The 25,234-nt window shown below is 37.5% G+C and overlaps 1 protein-coding gene across 4 annotated transcripts; it reads right to left on the bottom strand.

Moving 5' to 3' along the window:
- Positions 1–8,429: 8,429 nt before the first annotated feature.
- ago2 (argonaute RISC catalytic component 2) lies at positions 8,430–23,037 on the bottom strand. Of its 4 annotated transcripts, none has more exons than XM_028460790.1 (21): positions 22,795–23,037; positions 20,211–20,258; positions 20,086–20,106; positions 16,850–17,030; positions 16,648–16,768; positions 16,359–16,540; positions 15,437–15,573; positions 15,216–15,350; positions 14,938–15,025; positions 14,534–14,681; positions 14,274–14,393; positions 13,380–13,502; positions 13,127–13,260; positions 12,643–12,827; positions 12,142–12,301; positions 11,932–12,022; positions 11,300–11,503; positions 11,038–11,172; positions 10,396–10,497; positions 10,074–10,273; positions 8,430–9,698 (listed from the first exon to the last, which is right to left on the bottom strand). In XM_028460790.1, exons 1-21 carry the CDS (start codon positions 22,811–22,813, stop codon positions 9,590–9,592), a joined length of 2,643 nt encoding a protein of 880 aa, XP_028316591.1. In that variant the 5' UTR covers positions 22,814–23,037; the 3' UTR covers positions 8,430–9,589. The 4 variants fall into 4 exon arrangements, with proteins under 4 accessions (XP_028316591.1, XP_028316592.1, XP_028316593.1 ...); XM_028460791.1 differs by having other exon boundaries at positions 11,309–11,503; XM_028460792.1 differs by lacking the exon at positions 20,086–20,106.
- Positions 23,038–25,234: the final 2,197 nt, after the last annotated feature.

Raw genomic sequence — 25,234 nt, 5'->3', positions numbered from 1 at the left:
TGCCAGACTTTTTCATTTAAAAAAAAAAAAAAAAAAAAAAAAAAAGACTATTATATGAGATGCCCCAGTGGTCTCAATTATGTCGTGTTGGTGCAACAGAATGGTTTGGATAGTTTTTAGTTCAAATCCAGGGATTTATCAGTAGAAAAACAGCCATCATTTGGTTTTAGCTGAGCCATCCTCTACTCTTGACTACCCCCTAGTGGCAGGTTGCCGTTTAGGCTCTAAATTCCATCCCGTTTTTTTTTCTTAATTTTTTAAACATTTTCAAAATCAACAAGGTTAAAAATAACATTTCCCATCTATAATCTAATTCCATAGCACAGGCTGTGAATATATAGCTCTTGTCGTTAGCTTCCCGCAGTGGTAGTGCGTAGTGAGGACCGTCATGAGGCTACAGATGCTAATTAGCCGTTAGCATCGACAATTAACTCAGCATTTAAAAAACTGTATTCATTAGCAAAGCGAACATTTTTCATTTTAAAGTAGAATTATTCTGAACAGATAGTACATTCATTCGGTTTATTGATTTAATTTTAATGTATGCTTACCTTTAAACATGCTAGCTGAAAATGAGCGTGTGTAGTTTGCATGTTCTCCGTGCGCTGTCGTTGGATTTTCACAGCATGTATGTTTGGTTAATGAGCGAGTACAGAAGACTAATCAATTACTGTACGATAACTATAGTTTACATTGTTTTATCTTTTTTAATGAAAGTATAAGATTTTTTTTGTTTTACTTGGTTCTGATTGGAAACAAGCTTGATACTGGAAATACCCATTAATGAGTGACTAATCAATAATTATTAATATTTTAAGAATGTTTGCAGCAATTCGCTTTTTAATGTAATTATTTTAGTGGATTATTTGGGTTTAAATAATTAGCCTTCACGTCAATGGCACCCGCCGTTCTGCCCTAGTAACATTGGGCCAATTTGGCCTATCCAACCATATCTTTTGGCAGTGTTGTAAGGTTTTTTCTGTCACCGTACTTATTTAATTACTAATTACGGAGTATTAGGGCCACAGAAGAAAAAAAAATTGGGAGGCTAAAAAAAATATATAATTCACATGGCAGACTGAATCACTGTTAGTTCCTGTAAAGGTAATCCAAACAAATGACATGTTCTATAAATTTACGTAAGCAGAGTCGCAGTTTTTGCACTTTGAAGTAATCATCTGTAATTATTCTAAAGTATAACCAGTTCCTCAAACTGCCTGCCAGGCATTTTGCAGCATAATGAAAAAAAAGTTGACATTGATTCTCGACTTTTTTCTTTCATCTCCAAAAAAAAAAAAAAAAAATCTCGTCTTTGATTTTTGACTTTTTTTTGCTAAGTGCATGACGCTTTTTTTTCTTTTTTTCAGCCTGTAATTTTTTCTTCTGTGGCCCTAATACTCTTCCGTAAGTAATAAATCAGACATTCGTGGAGTTGTCCCAACACATGACCACTAGGGGCAGATTTTAATCAGGCAGTGATGGCAAAGACTTTACCTCTTCACAATGACCCAATCTACTGTTGATCTGTTTTCAATGCGATCAATGTCTAGTGGGATTAAATAGATCAACGTCTTTTATTTAATTTTGAATCCTGTAATCTAAAGACATTCTTCAGTTAGATATAGTGAAACTAAAATATAATCAGCAAAAGCCTTCACCATGGTAACCACTAGTAGCAGTTTATTACAAAGGTAGAAGAATTCAGACATAGTTCGTACAAATGATCATGAACGCTAACTTTTAGTTGGAAACATGCTCAGTTAAAGAAAACACACCAATAACTTAAAAAAAATCACAGAACATGAAAATCGTTTTTGAACAGTTTTATTACAGTCAAGCCAAAGAGTGAACTATATTTAGTGATACGTATTCACATTATGTCCTAACAGGGTTTTACAGCATATCTTGTGTTCTGTAAGCATAAATGTTATCAAAAATAAGAAAATGTAAAATAGAAACTAAAGCTTACGACGTTACAAGGAGGAGGAGCTTAGCAGTGGAAGTGAAATTAGACGGAGCAACATAAAGACTCTCACCAGAACAGGAATGACAGCAAATTTAGTTTTGGCATGTTTTTTGTTGCTTAAATAAGGTAGAAAAGAAAAAAGAAAAAGGAGATAATATGAGTATATTGTCTACTTAAACTTAAAAAGTTACACAAAGGGAGGTTTGAATCCACACGGCTGCCTTTGCCAAGAGACTTTGGTCACTTCTCCATCATGGCTTACAAGAAGAAGATGAAGAAGATGGAGTGTCCTGGGAGCAGGTGGATGAGTGAACATGAAGTGTATATATCTAATGGGTTTACAGGTGATTGTCCGCTATGGGTTTTTTAAAAAAAAATTTTTTTATGGTTTTGCAGTTGAATCCTTAACTCCAGGACAGACCTTACATTCAAAGGAGGTAGATAGCACGACACCAAGATTAACAGAAACATGTTCTCTGATGGGAATTCTCCTCAAGTCTGAATTTGTAGTGCATGTTTTGTCAGAAAATTAAGGCCAAATACGATCCTGTGCAGCTGATCTAAGGCTGTTTTTAAGACAAGGGTGGGATTTAGCAGGTAGAGAGAGCCCTTACATGGCAATGCACAGATGAACAGTCACCAGTGCCTCATGATCAGCACTAATTATTGAAAAACTAATTTAGGAACATTCAGGTATTTCTTTTTTTTTTTTTTTTTTAATTTAGTATATAAATCATACATAATCATTTGGCCAAAAGGTGTAACAACACGTGTGGGGTTAACTGATCATGGCGGATACACAGCCTGTAGTGACATTCAAACCTCCCAAGTGGGGTTGAAAAAAAAAAAACAAACCAAAAAAAAACAAAAACATAAAAAGACAAGTTATTGGACATTATGATGAAGTACACAAAAGAAAACACGTCAATGCAGCATATATCAGGCTTATGAGGTACTTCATGAATATATATAGATATATCAACCTTTTAGAAAAGCTCTTCAAAGTCATTGTATTCCTCATAATTCCTATTGATAGCACAAAATACCTCGTCAGTTTTTTTCTTTTTCACTTTCGGCCCCAACCACCACAAGGGCTTTTTTTTCTTCTTTTTTTTTCTTTTGAGACTGCTTTGAAAGTGCAAAACACAAATACTGATCGTTCTATGCAGCTTCTACACTCAAGGTTGCATGATCATTGAAAACTGGCTTTATTATTGTAATGCGGCACAGCAGATTTCAAACTTTTTGTTGTGTTTAAAGGACGCACAAAATAAAAGTAGGAACGAGAGAGAGAGAAGAGAGGAAAGACAAAAGGTCTGACAAAAGGCACAGAGGGATTACAAACGCGCAAGATGTTATCAGGTCTGTCCTCGAGATGATGGCTGCACAAACTCACATGCACTTTTATTTTTTACACAAACTTCATGATTAGATGCGATTGTAAAAGTAAACTTAATTGTGCATTTTTTTCCCTTTGTCAGATGAAGAAATAGAGTCGAACGAAAGCCTGGGACGTTTCTAAAGGATTTATGAGCTAACATGACGGACATTGGCAAGCATGTTTGAACGCACAGTGTGGTCGTGTCCACTATCGCACCTGAAAAAGTCAACATTCTGGCAAAAAAATAAATAAAAAGAAAGCTGGGATCTGATTACGTAACCATTCCTCCCTCCTTCCTCGGTTAATGTTTCAAACCCTTCACCAAGTGCTGTGTTTGCACCAGCTGACGTGCGTCTCCATCTTTATTGCTGTATTTCCTGTGTTACGAGCACCACCAAAAACATTCCTCATGGCACAAAACTAGACAAGAAGTCCTTATAACCTGTCGTCATTAAGTCTCACTGTGCTGCTTGTTTTCACCTTGATTAACAACTAAAAAAAATCAATTCACTAAAAACTTGGTCCCCTTAAATGTATCCAACTTGCAATAACCCTGCCAGCCACACATGAAAATGAGCATTGTTTTTTATTAGTGTACAATGGGATGGGGAGGTGCTCACTTACAGGACACTGGCTTGTATTGGTATATTTTGGTCTGGTACAATAACTTATTGATAAAATTAACTAGCACCGACACTGCTCTGAGGTAGTTTTTCCTCTTATCACAGGCTGGAAAAATGAAAACAATGTGTATCTTAAGTGTAGAAATGCTTTGCGAACGCACACAACTATTCATGTAAGCTTTAAGAGCTCAGATACATGTTGATTAGCCTGGATGGTGGTAGCTGGGGTTTGGGTTGAAGTTTTCCTCAGTGTCGAGCAGCCGTGGTGGCCGTTAATCTCACAGTAGTTTAGTGGCAGCGTCCATGCTTAGAGCCACTCACTCCTAACAATCAATGAATGAATTATTGGCAATTAAATGTACATTGGTGAGGGTATTCAAGTCTATATGTAAAATGTGTTACTTACTGACAGGTTAAGATACAGGAGTCAGAGAAACCACAACCACAACACAATTACTTCAGTTCCTCAGGTGTGTTGGACTTTAAAGGGGTTTAAAAGATGACGATAGGGGTCAGAAACAAAGTAGCCCAGCAGATATGTAGCAATATTAGGCAAAGATGTTCACTTCAGGAAGAAAGCATCAACATTTGTACATGTGGTTTTTTAGTATGCTGAATCTATTTCTAATGGGATCCATGCTGGCAAAACAATGGTTCCCATTTAAAATCAAGATATCCAAGATGGCCACCATCTGTATTGCCAATTTAGATCTTTTGTCATAACGCTGGTTGGAAATCAATAACATATCTTAAAATACCGTTAATTGTGCTCAGCGAAAGATCCAAGATGGCCACCATCCGTATTGCAAATTTCACTCTTACCATAACTTCGGTTCTGTTAGACGTAGAAACATGATCTTTGTGGCAAAATGCTCCATTGTTGTGTGCTAAGATTGAAATTTGCAATACGGATGGCGGCCATCTTGGACCTTGCTCCAAGCACAATTTATAGTATTTTAAGAGATTTTATTGAATTATTTGACCCTTCAAAACCATTCAACACTGGGATCATGCTTCTATGTCAAATATAACCAAAGTTATGACAAAATATCCAAATTGGAAATAATGACAATGACTATCTTAAATTTCTCGTTTTTGAGTAGGAAACATTAATTTGCCAGAGTACTCAAAAACCCCCATGTACACATTTTCAAGGCTTTCTTCCAGAAGTGAACACCTTTTTGACATATCTGCCGGGCTAAAGGGAATAAAAACAAATCAAGCACCAGCTAACGTTATTATAAAAGAAAATAAATCACTGATTAACATCTCCAGAAATGACAAAATGTTTAGAAAATACAAGCAAACACTCACAAACTAAGTCTTTTTGCCCACATGTGGCACAGCACAGCAGCCAGAATTAAAAACAAGCTCATCTCAGAGAATCCACCTCACGGTGACAGTTTAACAGGGAATATCAGACGCGCACGCACACACACACGAGTATTAACATTTAAAGGGGGAAATCTCTACCATAGACACATGTATTCATGTGTTAATAAGCTGCAATGTGGAGCCATTGATTAAAGAGTAGATAAAATATTCGAGGGGGAAAAATAACCTCTTTCTCAAAATAATGAAAGCCTAAAAATACGAGCAAAACACCAACAAACTCAAAGTCAAATGCTTGTACACAAGTAGAGAAATATTCCAAAACCACAAAGGCTGTAGTTACATTCATTGGTAATATTTGGAAACTGATTCGCAAGTGTCTTCATGACAAAAAGGATTAGAGAGTTAGAGTGAGGATGATACTATATAAAGGGTTGGTACTAAACATGTAAAGACATGGTCTGCTTCTCTAATTATTCCAAGACTGTCAAAAACAAAAAACAAGCACACAAGAGGATTTTCTCACACTTAAAGAAGGAAAAAGAGATGATCCTCCAGCTAAGACCAAAATGAGCTCATGATAATTACAGCTTGGGTGAAACTTTGGATATTTTAAAAACAAGGGGGGAAGGGGAGTCAAATTGATCTTGTAAATGCATTTGGAGTACAAAAATCTTAATTTTTGTCACTAAAGTTGATTATTTAAATGCTTAGTGCCACATTCATCCAGGCAAAGAGCGTTTCAACATTTGTAAATACACTAAACGCTAAAGTTCCTACTAAGTGTTTTGATATGTACAGTCTGCAGCGGTGCCTGACAGAGACTTTATTGTAATTACACATCTATGCACATTGCAGTTAGGGACCGTGTCCAATCCTCACACAGCACTTTGGCATCCGACAAGCAGGTAACGGTAAAAAGCTAATCTGCTCCTTTCAACACCTGTCGCTTTGTTTTGCATAACTTGACGTCATCGCTGTCCAAAGGCAACACAACGCTTCCATTTACATTAAAGGCATCACGCTGAATGCTGGTTGGCTCCATTCATCATTTTCCTTATTGGCTGGTCTGGATACCACACACACACACACACACACGTCCACTCTTGGCCCTGTTGAAAGCGCACCTCCTATTCTGAAGTGCCACTAAAGGTAAAAAAAATGAACAAAAAAAAAAAAAAAAACAGAGGCTACCACTGATAAATACTCTTAATGCATCAATAGCTACAATGTACACTCATTTAGTGCAAAAAATTTCAAATATTTGAGTTTTAGGTTGGATGTTCAAATGCCGTTTTGATCTGGTACAATAAGGTGCTGGTATAGGTAACGAAAAAACAAAAAAGATGATAAATGTGTCTCTAACGTAACAATACATTGTGAAATCTACAAATCAGTTGGTTTTGGATGTCTGATGATATAATAAATCAAAACAAATATACATATTCATTTTGTCTCGCTGTCATGATAGATTTAAAAAAGATGAAGCGATTTGTGTCTACAATCAAGGACCGCTTTAGACAGTTAGTGCTCAGATCAAACATGGGCTTAAGCATTCGTTGACGACACTGCTCAGATGGAAAGAGTCAAAGTCAGTTCAGTGGTGCATAGGATCAAAGGAAAAGGAGCACGTGGATGCTGTGTGTCAGTATGAACACGGCTCAAGGATTTGGTCATACAGCTGAAAAGCCAAAAACTACACACGGACCTACATCCTCGCATTGGTTTGGAAAAACTATGAAGACACTTATCAAGCCGAGAGAAATACACACACATCCACAAGCTTAAAACCTCTCCACTCCAACAAAGCTAATTAAATAGACAGTAGGGGTAATTATACAGAAATGACCACCAGTGTGATGTTACCATTACACTTGAACAGGTAACAAGAGGTAGTACACACGGCCATTTCCACACAATTACACAACGTCACTATGTTGGTCGGGCCTCCTGCTTTGATCCAAACACACACAAAGAAGCTAAACCCACGCTCTGCGGTCAAAAAGTGCATCCAAATGTACATGTTTGCGAGACCAGCACCGATAAGAACAATATTGACATCATAACAGTAAATATCAAGTACGTGATTTTTTTTTTTTTCAGAATGCCCCACAAACACAGTCAGTCGGATTTCTAATTGCTTTACAGGTACTGAAGGTACAAAGGGAAACGAGAGGTCACAAAGAGCGAGTGAGAAACGATCCTCAAAAAAACCATGGTGCCTCTTTTAGTGTGCGGCTAAAAACACATAGCGGACCAGTCCAGTGAGGATTTATTGTGGTTTACAGTGAAAACTTAGTAGCACCTAGAATCAGGATGTCATTTTGTGCTTCCAGACCTTTGAATCTTTTTATTTTTTTAATGTAAAAGCTTGTAATCTTGTTTGGCTATAGGAAAGAGGGATACAAAAGAATCTGTGCCACTTTTAGGCTATAAAATCTACAAGGTAACAAGACCACACACGCACTTCACCCCAATAAAAAGGCATGAAGCTGGTGATCAGCACTAAGAAATGCTACTAAATGCAATATAATGGGGAAAAACAACAACAAAACAAACACAAAAAGCCCTGATTATCTACCTACTAATGACACGTATAACCAGTGAAGTAACTCACTGCTAAATCTCTTGGTTAAAAACAATGCATAGTTAGAAAACAGACTACTCATTTCCGATCAGGACTATGAACATTCACCAGTTCAACATTAAAGAGAAACGTATATGGGAAGTTAAATATGGAGTAATATTAGTAGTAAGACTGCAACAGTCTTAAAAGGCAAGAAAATGTTTTTATTTAAAATCTGTGTACAAATAGAAATTGGTAATTTAGACTAAACGTTGGCCATCTTTACAAAATTATCTCTTTTTTTTCCTCAGCAGCCTCAACAAAGAGTATTGAAAATATACCCCATTACCAACGTCACTCTATAGTATAAAGACTCACAAAAAAAGTAATTTGCATAAACTCCAAACCTTTGTGCGATAGCTGCGCCCCCGTCCAAGGAGCAAACCCTACATTGACTTTTAGTAAGAAAATGGTGTATCAGTCAAAAATTAAAACGCTGCCATTTTCCCTCTGCTGTACCAAACATTATATACAGACGCTGCGCATGTACCCGCCCCCCCCACCTTCCCCAATGACAAGGACCCTGCAAAAATGCCACTGAGCTGCTGGATAGATTAAAACAAGAAAGAAATGGACTACTCCATAAGCGCCTTATTGTTTACTATGTGACTCAGCTTCATGCAAATTTGTTGCAAAATTATTTAAATGAGAAAAAAAAACTGACTTTAAAACAGATAGAAAACAAAGATATTTTTTTTCTACATCTGTCGATTATTAACATGGCTCAGAATACATCAGAGAACTCCTTGTTGGGAACCAGTCCCAAAACACCATTCTCAAGCATTGAGAAGTGCTCCTTTTATTAGTCAATGCTCTTTACTGGGCCTTATTCACTTTTCAAGCTGAGTTTGAAGAGAAAAAAGCAAGAGTTTTGAAGATTAAAACCAATCTGGCGTAGATAAGTTCATCAGCTGTCATCAGATTTGGCAGAAAAATAATAGTTGAGGACAAACATTGAAGGTCCACGGAAGCTGGGCAAACTTATTTGGAGTTTGAGGGAGAGCAGAAAACTAATGGTTTTCAAATGGCACTTTTCATCACATAGTGTTCTATGTGAAATGAAGACAAAACCCCCCCACAAACAAAACCATTCATATATTAAGTACTTTTGTCCTGATTGAAGTACCCATTCTGGTCAGTGCACTTTGCTTGGATTGGCTGATAAATAATGTTTGTCAGACTCCATCTGTAGTCAGAAACAGTGAATGGACCCAATCTTCTCTAGATTATTTTTTTGTCTCCTGAAGTACGAACACCTAACAGACACGAGGAGGAGCACGCGTGGCTTCTTCCAAAGCATTAACCTCTGCGCTGAGCAACTGCCCATTAAGTTACAAATGATGGATTACCGCTATCAGTGTACAAACTTTCGACTTTCTTTTTATATTTAAAATGGTTCCTTACAAATACACACACGTTATGTACAACATGTAAAGGAAACTGCTCCCAGCTCTATCCGAATGCATTTTACAGTCTATTAGCTGGATTAGTTTTGGTAGATTCGAGGGCCTGAAGTACAATTATGGACATTAAGGTAACTGGCTGGTTTGGTGTGTGGGAAGTTACTGTTGTGAAGTTATGGAGCGCCAACTGAGAGACGGTGAGGAGCAGTGTGTTCCATTAGCAGGGAATCATCTCAGCCAACCTGGGGTCGAGTCGGCTCAGGCGAAGTACATGGTTCTCAGCGTGTCCTGGTGGATTTGAACAGCCTTGGCCAAAGCGGTTTGGTCACGCCCGTTGCTTTGGCCTGATGTGTGACTGCCCTCAGCACTGGAAGGAAGGAGGACAAACGTTGATTTAAACAGAAGCACAATGTTAATAAATCTAATCTGACTTCAGATTATCTGAAGACGTTTGCTATATTGTACACATTTAGGTTTTAGAGAGTAATACATATTTACTATACAGCAATAACCTGTAAAATGAAAGATATATGAAGAAAACATAATATTGCACTAATGTTGACATCTTTTCATTATTCCTAATTGCAAAAATTAACAGTACAAGCCATATCTGGCCTTTGCTTAAGCTTTTGTTTATAGTTTTGTATTCCTTCAACTTTATGGATAATGTTAGGCATCTCTTTTAAAAAGCTATTTGACTGCATAGATTATAGTTACCGGTAATTACGTTTTAAGTGCTCACCTGTCGTGTTCTTTGTCTACCAAGTGATAGCGAGCCCGAAAAGCCACCAAATGGGCATAGTAGGCTGGAGCTGGGATAGAAACTGAGCGGGTGCATCGCACATAAGTGTGACAAAGTTGGTATGTGAGGACCTGCAGCTCGTCTGAGGAGAAGTGGTTGTCATCCCAGAGAACGTGGTAATGAGACGGTCTGCTTGTTCCCTGAAATAAAAGGCAAAGTGTGACGAGGAGCGACATGAGGAATATTTGGCTAATTTTCCCAACCCATTAAAGCACAACAGAAGTAGGAGATTAAAAACAGTTACATCCAAGGATGCTCTCACCTGAATGCCAGCATGACTGCAAAGGTAGAAGTCAAACTCAGAGGGATGAGTTATTTTAGTGTCCACTGTGGTGCCTGCAGGAATGTTGCCACTTTTTCCAACCTGTAAAATTCACAGAAATCTTTAAATAAATCCAGATTCCTTGTAACCCATGAAGGACTGCTGGCCTTAGATTGAAGTATAATCCTGGACCAACAAAGAATCTGGAGTATTTTAGCTTGACTGTCTCTTAAGAACTTTTCAACATTACAGCATACCTGACTTGGCTAAACCTTTACCAGTTATGGACTACATAGGGTTAATTCAACTCCAGAAAGGCCAAGTCAATAAGATAAAAATGATGAGATGATAATTTACTAAGTTAGCTATTTTTATTAGCAATTATTATTAGTTACTTGTACTATTCTTTAAGACAACAGAAAGGAAAAAAATATTTGTTTTTCCAAAGTTAAACTTCTAAATTTGCAAATTATAGTAAATAAGCCGTTGAAGCACAGCCAGCATTAAGCTGCAGAAACGTCACAACGGCAAACAACACAAAAACATGCTTATGGGACACAGGCTGGAAATGATCACTCCTGGATGAGGGGGTCAGAAGTTGAAAGACCACCCCCATCCATAAAATAACAGACATTTACTCACCCTCTCATTTCTGTCCATGCAGAACAGTCTTGTGTGGTGCCTCTTCTGTACAACCACAAAGGTGATACCAGGCTGGTAGTCCTTTTCAAGTTTGATGCAAGCCTCACGAATGGCCAGCAGCTCATGCTGTAGAACCTGAAAAATAGTCGAAGAATTCTAAGCACTCCGCAATGTAATTTAGAACCTTATCTGTCAGTGTTTATACAAGAATGTGCAAAGAAAAAAAAGAAAATCTGTGTTTTCTGTATAGATAGATACACACATCTATCACCTGGTTAAACTGTCCCTCAGAGATGCCATCTCGATAGTAGATGATTCTGGTGGGTTTGAAGCGCGTGGATTTGTAGAACTGGATGAGCAACTCTCTCACCATGGTGGCCAAATCTTGGATGATGTCCTGACGGTGCTGCTGCACCCGCACTGTTGCACAGTATCTGCTCGGATGGGCATCCATACTACCAACCACCTACATCACACAAAGAAACTTTCAGCCAACTAAAAAAAAACCTTAAACAGTCAGATTACAGAAAAAAAAGATGGTGCACCCTTTCTACTCCACCAAACTACTATCAAATCATGAAAGCTTTGAGGTAATCTGAAATAAAATAACCTTTAAAGTAAAAAAAAATTAGTTTATTTTGAAGTTATGCGTTACCATGTGAGGACTTATTTCTATAAAACTATTTAAAAGTTTTTAGTTAGTTAATTAAGTCACTATTTTTAGTTGAAGATGTTGATAAACTTTAAGAGGATTTATTTAATTACATGAGATATATTACATTATTTATGTAAATGGAGAAAAAATTATACAAAGATGAAACTAATAAGTGTATTTCTCTTAATAATTGTGACGTATGAATCCAGCCTTAAGTGTAAAAGCATCTTGTTACTCACAGCAGCGATGGAAGGCTTTTTCCCATCTCCTGCAGGTGGATGAGTCACATCCGCTCCCAGAAAGATTACTGGTTGTTGAAACACTAACGGCCTATAACACGAAAGCAATGAGCAGACAATTCGTAATTAAAGCTACAGACTTCCAGCAGTATATTATGCTTAGATGATGGCATAATTAAACTAACAGGACTGCAGCTGTGTTTTACTAACCTGCCCTGCGGGAGGAGGATGTTGTTGACTCCGCCCAACTTGACGTTGATCTTCAGACAGAGGTTGGAGAGAGTCTGAGGTGTCGTCTTCTGAACATTTTTCACCTGCACACACTGCGTGGCCATGCCAAGAACAGTATCTCCGACACGTTTCACCTCAGCTAGGAAATAAAAAATACAGACAATTAATTTGTCGTTATCAAAAAGAAACAAATTATGTAACTGGCATATAAATGTTCTTATTCCCACAGATGTATAGTTTTTTAAAATGCTTTCATGGAAATATGCAAAACTTCTTGCAGTTTAATTAGTGAATCAAAAATAAAAGTGGCAAAACTTGTTCAGCGGGTAATTGAACTTAAAGAGTTAATTTAAGGATGCCTCCAAAATGTGTTTGTGGTATTTATATCGAAACCACACTAAACATTAAAACACACAAAAATAAAAAACACACTTTTGGCAGAAAAAGTAGAATTTTCTTGACTCTGAGAGTAGGCCTCACCGTAAACTGGAGTCTTTCCGGGGAGGATGACCACCACGAGCTGCAGGCCTTGGTAAGTGTACTTGAGGTGTCTGAACATGGGCTCCACACTGTCTGCTCCCTGTGCGTACTTGCAGAAGCAAGGTTGACCTTGGATTGGCATTCCGGCATCACGTGAAATTCTCCTCAGCTGATCGGTAAAAGTTCTGAGTGAAAGGGTAATATTTTCTCTTGTTATGTCCCTGTGAAATTTTGCATTCTTGTTTCAAAGCACTAGATTAGAAATAAAGGTCAATGATTTATTATGTGTGGAAGTGCTTTAACACAAATAGTTAGTAGGAAGGTTGGACTACTGTCATTTATTGATAAATAATGAATACATATAATATTTTGTGATGATTAACATGCAAACGGTTAAAAAAAAAAAAAAACAATATATTGCATTACTATGAAGACATCTCTGCACCACCTTCAATGCAAGAAACATCTGCACGGTCTCACTTACTTGAGCAGGAGTTCGGTGCATTGCCTTTGTGGAGCAAAGCAAGCGATGGCCCACACTTTGATCTCAATGCCAGTGTGAAACTGTTTATTCCTCATGTCCCACACACCCTGGATTGGTGTAGCTATTGCTTTGTTCTGCAGAATTACAACATTAAGCATGTTAGCGTTCCTCACTGCTCACAGGACACGACAATTTTTTCCCAATAACACTAGCACTGATTAGATGTCTGCAAACCCAGCAGTGATCCACATACCCTTCCTCCATACAGGATTGAGGGGGCTTGTAGGACACGGCCATTTACTTCTGTCATCTCGTCTCGCACCATGACTCCAAATTCACGTACATATGGGTCAGTGTTAAAGTTGGCACTTCTCATCTGAAACAAAAGACATACACTATTATTTGATTGGCACTGCCATCAACTTAATCTGAGCATGTGCCCTTTGCCAAATGAATTGTAATGCAATAAGCCTGAAACAAGAATCTTTTAAAAGATGGCAGTGGATGAGATCCCTCCTGGGTATCTTTAAACTTGATGTTGTAAGGCCGACATGGCGGACACGTCTCTGCAACATCCCTTGGTTCCCATTTTAAGAAGGGGGACCAGAGGATGTTTTCCAACTATAGGGGCCTGAGCCTCCCTGGTAAGTTCTACTCCAATGTGCTGAAAAAGAGAGTATGCGGTCGGTAGTGGAACCCATACAGAAAAAACTTTGTTTGGTCGTGGAACTGTGGGTAACTTTATCTTTACTTCACTAAATTTGGCCCTCAGAGAGTTATACATTTAAAATTGTTCCGTGCCAGCAGCACTCGCACGTGCACCACACACCCTACACTGTGAAAAATTCCTGGTGAGAACCCTGTTCGTGCAAGGTATTCTTTGAAACTTTGAATGACAAACATTGTAATAAACCAGCTAACACTGCAGAGCCTGACTGGGCTGAAATGTATTCTTATCTCAACTAAACAGTCACTGGACATATGTTTGGCACCAACATGTCAATGAAGCCCCACCTACTACATGTTAAACATGACCATCACTCTGCAATGGGTGACTTGCCACAAGGAAATAATGTGGGGCTGATTCCTCCTCCAGTGATAGTTGACACATGCATAGTTTTTCCAGCAAATGTTGAAAGCAACTTACTAATTTGCTAATTTCGTCCTGACGGTCTGGCGCTGATCGGGCTGTGGCACGGATCATGGTGGAGGTCTGATTGTCAGTCAGCTTTTTGATGCAGCGCTGTCCGGCCACAATGTTACACACCTGAATGACAAACCAAAGAGGTTGAATACAAATATTGATAAAGACAGAAGTTAATGTTAATATTATCTTTATACAGGACGGTAATAACAAAATCAAAGCACAAAAGCAAAGACAGCCACATAGTAACAAGAAATGCTAACCTCGAGGGGTAGGTAGGTGTGCTTCTGCTCTTGTCCCACTTGTAAACATGGGAGGTGGGGGTATCGCAGGATGAGCTTGTATTTGTCTTTGAAGTACTGGGCTACTGTGCATTCAATCGTTTGGCCATTTTCCTGCTGTAAGGGGAACCTAAGGGAATAAAAACATGTCAGTGAAACATTCTGTGTGCCGAAGTGTAGGTAATTACAGTGAAGTATTTAGAATCACAATAAAATGCCAGAATGACATTAACAAAGGTCATTTATTCAAATTCCTTCATGTAGTTTGTCTTACACTCATACAGATGGCACTTTTTACTTTAAGTGAGTTTTATTATTTTCATCAAAACCTGAACTCTCCCAGCACATTTATTCCATTATTGAAAATATAACTAAGTACCACTCACGTTTGGTGGCTGGCTGGTCTTCTGGTCACGTTGCACACTCTGTACTTCCTCTTCATTTGCCCACAGTGAGTGATCTCTACCTTTAGGCCTAAATTGACCAGTGGTTTAAAATAAACAAGATGCTTTAAAAAGAGATTCATTTGGAGAATTGACTGGCTTTAAACTTTGTCATTCTGTTAAATAATTACACATTTTATATCTAATGAAAACACTCCAAAACAGCAATTGCATTTACATTGACACATTAACAACCACTTCTAAACAAACGTGTTGCTTGCCTTTGATTTCTTTAGTAAATTTGACTCTATGAGAGTCTGTTAAGGGCTTCTGTTGCTCTTCAATGCTTTTAAAATCCAGGACCTCACACATGAACTCGATTACAGGCTGGGCTTTGTAAAACGCAGTGGCTGAAACTGAAGACAAAAAAAAAAAGGGTTAAAAAATGAAAAGTTTTGATTAAAAAAAAATCTCATTTGGAATGTGAACCAATGCAGCTTACCATCAATGTTGAGCATCATTTTCCAGAGGGACGGCCTCACAGACTGATGGAAGCCAAACCACACTTCTCTGCCTCCGCCGAGGGGGTTGGAGCATCCCTCTGAGGGGGTGAAGAATGAGCGCCCCACTGGGGTGTACCTGTAGCATGGTATTAAAAAAAAAACTTGGTTCACATCTTTTTTAAAAAAACAAAAATTATTTTAAAAACTATTCATCAAAGATATAAAACTGTATACATTCAAAAGTAACACTTTTCATGACTAAATACTACAAATAGGGCTGTGCGGTATACGTCAAAATTATACAAAATACTCTGCATAGCGTCTCTCCATTGAAGCACTAACTGCGTCAGCCCCACTCTCGTTCACTTTATACTTAAGGTTCAACCAGACTGTGAGCTTCTGCCCTACGATGAGCCACACTACATGACACTCTCACACATGCTGTCCCTCAGTAGAAAAAGCCAAAAGAAAAAAGTGCTACAACATATCTAAAGCAACCTGTTTAGTTTTCATATGTTGATATTGTGCAGCTGGCTCTTAATATGTGCCTGTGTGGCATTTTATAGGCAGTGACTGACCAAGAATTATTGTTCTGACAAACAAAAAAAAAATAGATACCATATTTCTTAGGGAAAATACCAAAACATTATTTTTTTTTTCACCTATGCTTAAGTATAAACAAAGTGATCTTGAACTTTCTTCGCTCTGACTTCTGCACTTTTTTTTAGACCAGTCTACAAAATCTAATATTAAAACCCACGTTATAGGCTGCAATGCATTACAGGGAAAACCCAAAATGCTGTAAGCTCAAGTTCAACTACCTACTGTTGTCTTACACTAAACACACAGTGCTTAAAAAAAGGAGTATTTTTACTGGTTTGTGAATGTCATACAGTAAAAACTCAAAATGTCACATCCTACCTCATGGATGGCAAATGTCTCATGACCACATCTAAAGCTTGAATAGTCTCGAAGGGAACGCTGGGCAGCCGTCCTGACAGCGCCTCATGCAGAGCTTGGAGGCTGACGCAGGACACCCACTTGATGGCCACTTTGAAGCTGCGGTCTTTGCCTTCACCTGGGATTGTCACCTCAAGCTCCACCTGTGAGACACACGGATCAGAAAGAGAAAAACAGGTGATTTTTCATCCTCAGTTTGGCGTTCTCCCTAAAGTTTTGGATGACGCGGACTGTCCTGAGAAAAGCACACCTTGTCTCTGCCTATCGGTAAAGGCATGGCAGTGTAGAGGTTCTTCCTTCCATCATAAACGGGTTTGCGATCACCAAAGATCTGTGTTTTAAAGTGCTGGACCATGTGCTCCACAATTTCACTGGAAACAGAATAAAACATTGGGATTATAACAGAGGCTTGACCACTGTGCCCACCAGCCCGTCTATCCCTGCACACATACCGGTTCACTCTTCTGGGGCATTTCTCAGGCTTGATGTCAATGTCATAATGATAGACCTCCAGTTTGGGGATTTCCATCTCAAAGAAGTTGGCCTGGAGCTTGATTGTCCTGCCCATTGTGCCAAAGTCTGGTCGCGATGGTGGCTTGAACACATATTCTGGCACAGGGGATGATGGGGGGTCTGCAGGTGTGCGGTAAAGTGACAATAGCAAAATTAGGACTGTGTATGCATGAGTGAGACTAGAAAAACAAATTATAACTAGGCAAGACCTGTATTTGCAAGGCAAATACGTATTTGGCAATAGAAAATTGGCAAAAATGACAACATGTATCTGGATTTGTTGACAAGTTTGTTGTTTTTACTTATGAAATTGAAAGTAATAATCCAGGAAAAACAGAAGACTGGCATTGATCTTAAATTTGACCTTGAGTAAAGGTAAAGGTCACAAATTGAATGGAAATGTTGTTCAAAGGTACCAGTTTCAGCACTGTATCTCAATTTGTGGCCAAGTTATAGGAAAAAGTTTGTTTGTTTGTTTTGGCTGAGCTTTGTAGTACTGAGAACGTACTTTGTTCACTTTTCGGAAGAATTCTTGACCTAAAATATGACCTTGAGCAAAGGTCAAGGTCACACATTGAAAGGAAATGTTGTTCAATGGTACCAGTGGCCAAGTTATAGGAAAAAAAAGTTGTTTTTTGGCCGAGCTTCTTACTGAGAGCGTGGAGGTCACACTTTGTTTATTTTTCTGAGGAGTTCTTGACCTTAAATATGATATTGAGCATTTTTTAATTGCCAAATACAATAAAAAGAACTCCTACAAGAAGAGTACATTTGGCAATTTTGAATTGCCAAATACAACTACATTACTACTACATTTAAATCAAGGTCAAAATACAAAGCTTTAACAGTGTAGAAATAACATATTATTAGTAAGAACATTTACTGTATAAAGCAGTGTTTACGTGCATCAATGGTCTTCCTACTCATTTACATGCACCAAAAACATTTCAAACTGAAGTAGAGGGGTGATCCCTTACAAACAATTTTGGAAACTCTTAACCAATAAACACACAAACTCCAGATGGAGAGGTTGAAGGTCTAAAGCCTGATGTATGGTTCTGCATAAAATCAACCCGTAGCCGCACGAAGCGCTCTACGTAGACGAAAAGCCCCTCGCTATAACCTGAAGTGCACCCCCCAAAAATCCTGACTCGGCTTTGAGACAACACAGAACATAAGCGCTGTGACTGATCCGCTCCAAACCTTAGCCCTGGTCACTGCCTTTTCCAGTCACACCACCATGTTTCAACTTTTAGCGTAGCGATACGAGCTTTATTTTTTCCTTAAAAAGTGTGTTTTCTCTTATGTATCATCCCTGTACCTAAAGTGTTTGTCTGTGTGTTTCATTAACAGTAAACAATGACCAACATGCTGTGGAGGCTGCCAGAGGAGCAGACATGACGTTATGTTTAAAGGGAGCTTTACATCGCGATCCCGCTCCCAACTCCCCGCTTCCCGGGGCCGTGGACCAGGTTACCTCGCTGCTGTCGTCTCCGCTCTATGGCGGGGTCGGAGCCCCTTGCCCCCGGCATGACAGTCGAATGGAGCGAGCAACAGTGCGCTTGATACACTTTTATACTTTGTTGTTCGCGTGTTGCATGTGTTTATATTGAAAAATAAAGTGCACGTTTTGAAACCGCTGTTTTAGTGCTTGTGTCCTACAAAACACACATGATTAGGTACAGTAGGCAAGTAATAATCCAGAAATAAATAACATTTTAAGATGCTTAAAAAAACAAAACTCGATTTTCTGTGACGGGAAGATAAACAAGGGCTTTTTAATGCTCATTCGTAACAACACACACAACCCGCTAGCAGCATGGCGGACAACCGCATAGTGATGCGTTTTCTCAACGCAGAAGTACAGTTGGCCAACCTCTGCGTCACGATGACAGCGTAGGTCCTGATGCAGAAACATATACCAGGCTTAATCCTGGAACTGATCCCAGACCATTCTTGCTGTGAAAGCAAATTGTCTGCAACTACAGTATAATTGTTGGTACGTTCACCTGTTGTTGTTTCTATACTATGTTACCATTACAGTGAGGGAAAAGCTAAAATGAATGTCCTTGGCATTCATTCTTAAGCAACTTTTTGACTTGAGCATTTGCCTAGTACTGTAAAACAAAACAAAAAAGACAAAAAGGCCGTTTTTATCCGATCGAAGTTTTGATGCAATGATCGAAAATAAAAACTCAATTAAATTTAACTAGCCAAACATATTACAGAAAATTGCTTTTAGCTATAATATTCAATAAACAGACCAACATTGATTACAGTGTCGAGCATTAATAGGATCTGCTGACACTGATTTGTTGGTACAATGTATAGCTACTCCTTTACGGTCAGGCGTTAAGACCTTCCTCCTCATGCACACAGGTTTTAAAAATATTACTAAGACAAGAGTAAACTCAACTACAAGCCATTGATTGTTACAGGTCAGTCAACTGAATGATCCAGCCGATTCAAATGTGGGACAACCTATTAAAGCCGACCGATATGGAATTCAGAGCCGATATTGAAGGTTTTAAAAAGTCAATAACTGATGTATCTACAAATAACCAAAACTTTGGTTGATATATGAAATAACAACATTGATATATGCAGGATACACACTGTACATGAACATGAAATCTTATTATACAAAAAAAAAGAAACTAAACTTTTTTTAACTATATTTCCAGAACTTTGATTAATATCGATTAATTGACCGCAATGATTAATCGGTCGGGCTCTACTACATATATCAGTTTACCTTGTTTACTTGCAATTAAGATCAGTGTTCACCACATGGGACATTAAGATGAGGATGACTATTTAAAACACAGCTTATATATGTGGAAAAGTCATGCCAATGATACGATAAACACCTTGCAAAAAACTTTTTGGTAACACTTTACTTGGAAGTTTTATACATAAGGCTGACATTATGCTGTCATTAGCATGAATAGTGTCGTTCGTTACCCTAACACCTAAACCATAACACCACTAGATCCCTCATCCTAACCCAAAAAATGCCAACATAGCTCCAAAGGTGTCATCATTTAGCAAACGACACTTAATGACAGCCTTCATGACACCTTATTCATGTTAATTTCTTTGCATTACACACATTCATTCATGAAACTGCGAGCAACCTTTAATATTTAAAGCTGACAGTCATTTGCATTATCACCTTGTTCCAGATCTGTTCTTTCTGAATGGACAGATGAAACAAAAAGGTTTGAAATCAACATTGTTGTTCTTTACCTTGGTAACAATGTGTGTACGCATTTAAAGGCTAAGAAAAAGTAATCTTACCTGAGCTTACGGACCCGGAGGATCCAGGTCCCTCAAACATCTCAGTAGCTACAGAGGAAAGAAAAGACGAGTTAAAAACACTTCAACAATCCTTTAAGGGAGATGCACAAAGCAAGTCAATGTATTCAAAATAGTTACTCCATGATTTAGGGATGTAACGATTAATCGTAAGGCAGTTAAAAATCGATTCATAGGTATCAAGGTTCACATCGATGCTGTGAAAAATGAATCGCAGTACTTTTTTTAACCAGCAGAGGGCGAGTGTTGGCGGCGGGTGAAATCTGCTAATAATTTCTTTCTGGCCGCCTTCTACTCTTAAACATATTCATAAATGATTACTTACCCCTTTAGCACCGAAAGAATTTCTGTAATATTACACGAATATCTCTGTAAAAGTCACGTTTTTCTATTAGCTCTGTCTGCTAGCATAGCATCTCTTCTTCACTGCAAGATATCTGCATGCCAACCGACCACTGGGTTACCAGCGCCCTCTGCTGGTTCAAACAAATATCTGCCCTAAATACAGTAAAATGACTTTTTTTTTTTTGTAAGTCCAATTGTTAAGGCACAAAATACATTTTCAGTTGCACTTTTAAAAAGAAAAAGAACTATTATGCAGTTTTGTATTGTTTACTATAGAACCAGAATTTAAAAAAATAAGCTTCTTCATTTGTATTATTCCTTTATTTATTTCATTCAAGATTTACTTTTAGTTAAATTGCATTGTTTTGAATAGTTTATCAAGGGATTCTTTTGACAATGAAAAATTGTACAGTATTTTCCCAAAAAAAAATAAAGGAATATTTTTCAGTCATTTATATACAGTCCCATTTTGTAAAATAAATCGTGAGAGAATCGTATCGTGAACCCAGTATCGTGAATCGAATCATATCGGGAGTTGGGTGAATCGTTACATCCCTACCATGATTATTACCTCAGGTTTTCATGTCATTGAAGCAACACGAATCATATTATTTCATACTAAAGACTGGCCATGTGTGCCTCATACCAGTATGTCTGGCTGCGTTTATCACTTTCTCAGCACCATCTGTGTGCATACGGACTCTTATCTATGTGCACACAGAAGGGGGACCGAGCAAGCTGGCAATCTAACACTGCAGAGACCGCCCATTCAAACAAAAACGGTCTGCGAGAATACTTACAGCAAAATTAAACACTTCATTCTTCAATTAAACTTTTTTTTTTTTTACATTAGTGGGAATTACATATATGTGGGACTAAGTGAAAGAATGGCATAATTTGCAGTGAAACAATTAGGGGTGTCCCGATCTGATATCGGTCCGATGTCAGCCTTAAAACGAATGTCGAATTCAAATTTCTGTTTTTTTTTTATTTTTTGCAATTCATTTTTTATTTATTTTTTATTCAATTGTAGAATACTGCAGATATTATGTTGAAGGTTAAAATGTATGTAATCAATTGGTTAATAATAAACAGGCCAGTTTTTCTCATACCTACTGTTGCTGACTATTGTTCTCAGTTTGAGTGACATCACTTGATCAAGACTTTTTCAACATTCCACACTACAAAATAAGGAATTATTTTTTCATTTAAAAAAAGTAATAAAGGTATGTATGATTCATGCAGATATCAGTATCGGCCGATACGCAAGGCTGCAATATTTGTATCACATCGGAAAGGAAAAAGTTGTATTGACACAACCCTAGAAACAACCATAGTTAAAGTTATATATTATCATTTGGGAGTGGTTAATCGGCCCCACTTCATGATTCGATGCCAATTCTTAAGGTCGCGATTCAACTACAAATCAATTTTCAATTATTACCGATTATTGATTCAATTTCTGATTATTGATCTTTCATTTAACAGCTTTCAGATGCTGAATTATTTGACTTCTCTTTTGAGTGATACCTTAGAGCACCTACTAGGAATGATTAGATAAAATCTACTTAAATTAATATCAGTGAAAGCGTTCAATAGAAAATATAAATCTACATAATTAATATTTATTTAATTTCATTTACATCATATAGAACATGACATTTTGGGTCTCTTCACAGATACATTTGATTTTTCAATCCTGACTGGGCCCACAATACTTATACTATACATAATGCTGTTATAAAAAGGAGTGTTAAACATTGGTGAGACACCGGTCAGATAATCCACGATACATGAGATTAAGAACGCCTGCTCGGCCGCTCAGCACTGCTGTTTTCACTACTGTTTCTACATTAAAAGAAACATGTAAATACTCATGATCATGTAAATATTATAACATTGAGTTTTCTTAAAAAGAGGAGTTAATCGTCGGTTGACCAAGGTGTTAATTTGCGCTCCGTTAAACACAACCTACAGACAACGCGGTGTTGCTGAAGCTAACTCTGCTAACAGCAGCTTGTTGTTGTAGCTCGCTGGCTAGGTTTAGCTCTGTATTTAACACCCACACACCAGAGTAAGTTAAACCTACGAGTGCTTAACATACTTTATAGTCGCCAACAAAAAACACAGCACACATCAACTCCCCGAGAAGTAACTGAGAGTTTTCACTCTCGTTAGCTCCATTAGTTAGCTGAATGCTAGCACTAGCCGCGGCGCTCACCTCCAGTAGAGGAGTACATTTTGTCGACTTTCTTCGGCGTTTGTCGAGGACAGATACTCCACTTTAGTTCAGGCAACGCCCGCTTAAATGCATACGTCCCCTCGTAAGTGCGTCTGTTTCAAGAAAAAAAAAAAGTGAGGAACTCGGTGTGGAGAGCAGGGATTTAGTTAGCCGAGTGGTAAATATTTGAAGTCTCTCATCCTCGGCTCGGCCCCATCCCCCCAACACACAAACAGTAACCGAGCTACCACACATGCGTGACAAGACAGTTCCCCCCACCCACCGGTGTCTGTGGAACAGGATTAGCATACAAGCGCTTTGTTTATTGCTGCCACCTGGTGGACTGGAGTATAAAGGAAGCTAAACCATTTGACACTCTTTGGAGCCATAAGACCTTAAATTCTTCATGAAGGTTTTCCACAAAGTATTGCATTGTGTTTATAACATTGTGTTTTATTTAAAAAATAGAAATAAAACAAAATAAATAAATACAACTACTACTACTACTACTACTACTACTACTACTACTACTACTACTACTACTAATAATAATAATAATAATAATAATAATAATAAATAGCATTATTTATGATGATGTTATTATTACAATTTTTAATTTAATTTAATTTAATTTTATTTTATTTTATTTTATTTTATTTTATTTTATTTTGGCGGTCTTCACAAACAAACAAAAAAGTACAGAACAAACAATTGTCCAATTCATCCACCAAAAGGGTGTAGGTTGAAGCAAGGCTTGTACATGCCTATGTCATCACAACAAAACAAAACAAGGTTCTCTACATATTATCTCACACAAAAAATTGTTAACATATATTACTATTTTCACAATATACATTCAATATATATTCTGCATAAGTTTGATATATACAGTTTATACACTCATATCAAACATATATACATACGTAAACACATACATATGAATGTATATGATATGTACATAATGATTCTACAGTATTTCATATTTTTACGACACAAATTTAATTATTAACAACAATTAACCATAATATTAGATTTGTGCATGGATTAGGTAACAAGAAGGGACCCTCATTAAGCAAAGTGGGAAGTAAAAAATGTCCATAAAAGTTCTATTTACAAGATGTTTTTAAAAGGGTTGAGAATGGAATAGAATTTTATTTGAATAGGGACGATATGATTATACAGTTCCAAATAAATCCTGACAGATATGAGATTTTTAAGGCCGATGCCAATATTGGGGTTTTTTAACTGATCTCTGATATTTCTGCCGATGACCAATATATCAGTCGATAGCCTAAATATAAAATAAGAGCATTGATACACACATGCAGGATATATACTTGAAATGAACGCCCACCATAGGATTCAAGAATAAGAAGCAAAATGCTACTAAATTAAATAAGAAACTTTAATTAGAAACATGGTCAAAATAAGGACTGTAAAGCCATTGATGAATAAGATAAGGAAAACATGGGGAAACTCTATTTCCGGAATACAGTGTAAAAAATAAAATATAAATCTGCTGCTTAAATCTCAAATGATGAACAAATTTCAAAAAGGCAAAATTTAACTGTAAACAATGAGCTTACGAAAACATTGAGACTTACGAGAAAGCACAATTTGTTCCCAACAATAAAAATCAATGTACTTTTACTAGTCAGTTTATTAGATGCAGGGCCGGCCTTCCTGACAGGCAACACAGGCGGCCGCCTAGGCCCTAGGGCGTCATCTACTGGAGGAGCACCAATCTGCACCCTCAATTTTTTTTTTTTTTTAAATAATCTAAAATGGTATAATAAACTTGAAACACACCTTTTACAATCACTGTACATGTTATCTCTAATTGAATATTAATTATTAAAAATCTGAAGCTATACCTGCTAATCTTCTCCCCATCTTTATATTTGTTTTTATTTTAATTCTTGTTCAATTCTATATAGTTCTAACGTGTTGTTTGGACTGTACGTTGTGTTCTTGAATTCATGCTCTAATGTTTCTTCAATTCCAAATGAACATTCATAAAGAACAGTGCGTGAAAGCTGGACACATGAATAAAGACAAAGTGCATTCTCATGTAAACAAAGCAAGGATACAGCATTAAGCACTAATGAAATGGTATATGTGAATAACACAATTAAAGTTTTGCAGAGCAGTTTATGTTTTGCTGGTGCGTTTTATTTCAAGAGGTTTTTCAGAACCAATGCCGTTGACTAAGTTGGAAAAGAGTGCGGGTGCTTCTCTTGTTTTAAGACCTCTTTGTATTTATGTCAGACTCGCCCTGCGTAATGTGAGCGTCGATCTTGAATTCGAATCAAGGATCTCACACAACGGAAGCTTTGATTAAAACATTACAGCTTGAAGAAAGTAGTAAGAAAACGAAAAAGAGAAAGTTACTGATGTTAAAAGTTAGAGAAAAAACTTTTTTAGTTTTTTTTTTTTTTTC

The sequence above is a fragment of the Gouania willdenowi genome, chromosome 11 (assembly GCF_900634775.1).
Source record: "Gouania willdenowi chromosome 11, fGouWil2.1, whole genome shotgun sequence".
NCBI lineage: Eukaryota > Metazoa > Chordata > Actinopteri > Blenniiformes > Gobiesocidae > Gouania > Gouania willdenowi.
The sequence above is the reverse complement of the archived record's forward strand: the minus strand, read 5'-3'. Positions and strand labels throughout refer to the sequence as shown.

Bases quoted from the DNA above. Each gene is read 5' to 3' on its own strand.
- ago2 (XM_028460790.1), bottom strand. The intron at 10,498-11,037 runs GTGAGTAAATGT...TGAATTTTACAG, and splicing joins GCATGGACAGAAATGAGAGG to GTTGGAAAAAGTGGCAACAT. The intron at 10,274-10,395 runs GTGAGAGCATCC...CTTTTATTTCAG, and splicing joins GCAGTCATGCTGGCATTCAG to GGAACAAGCAGACCGTCTCA.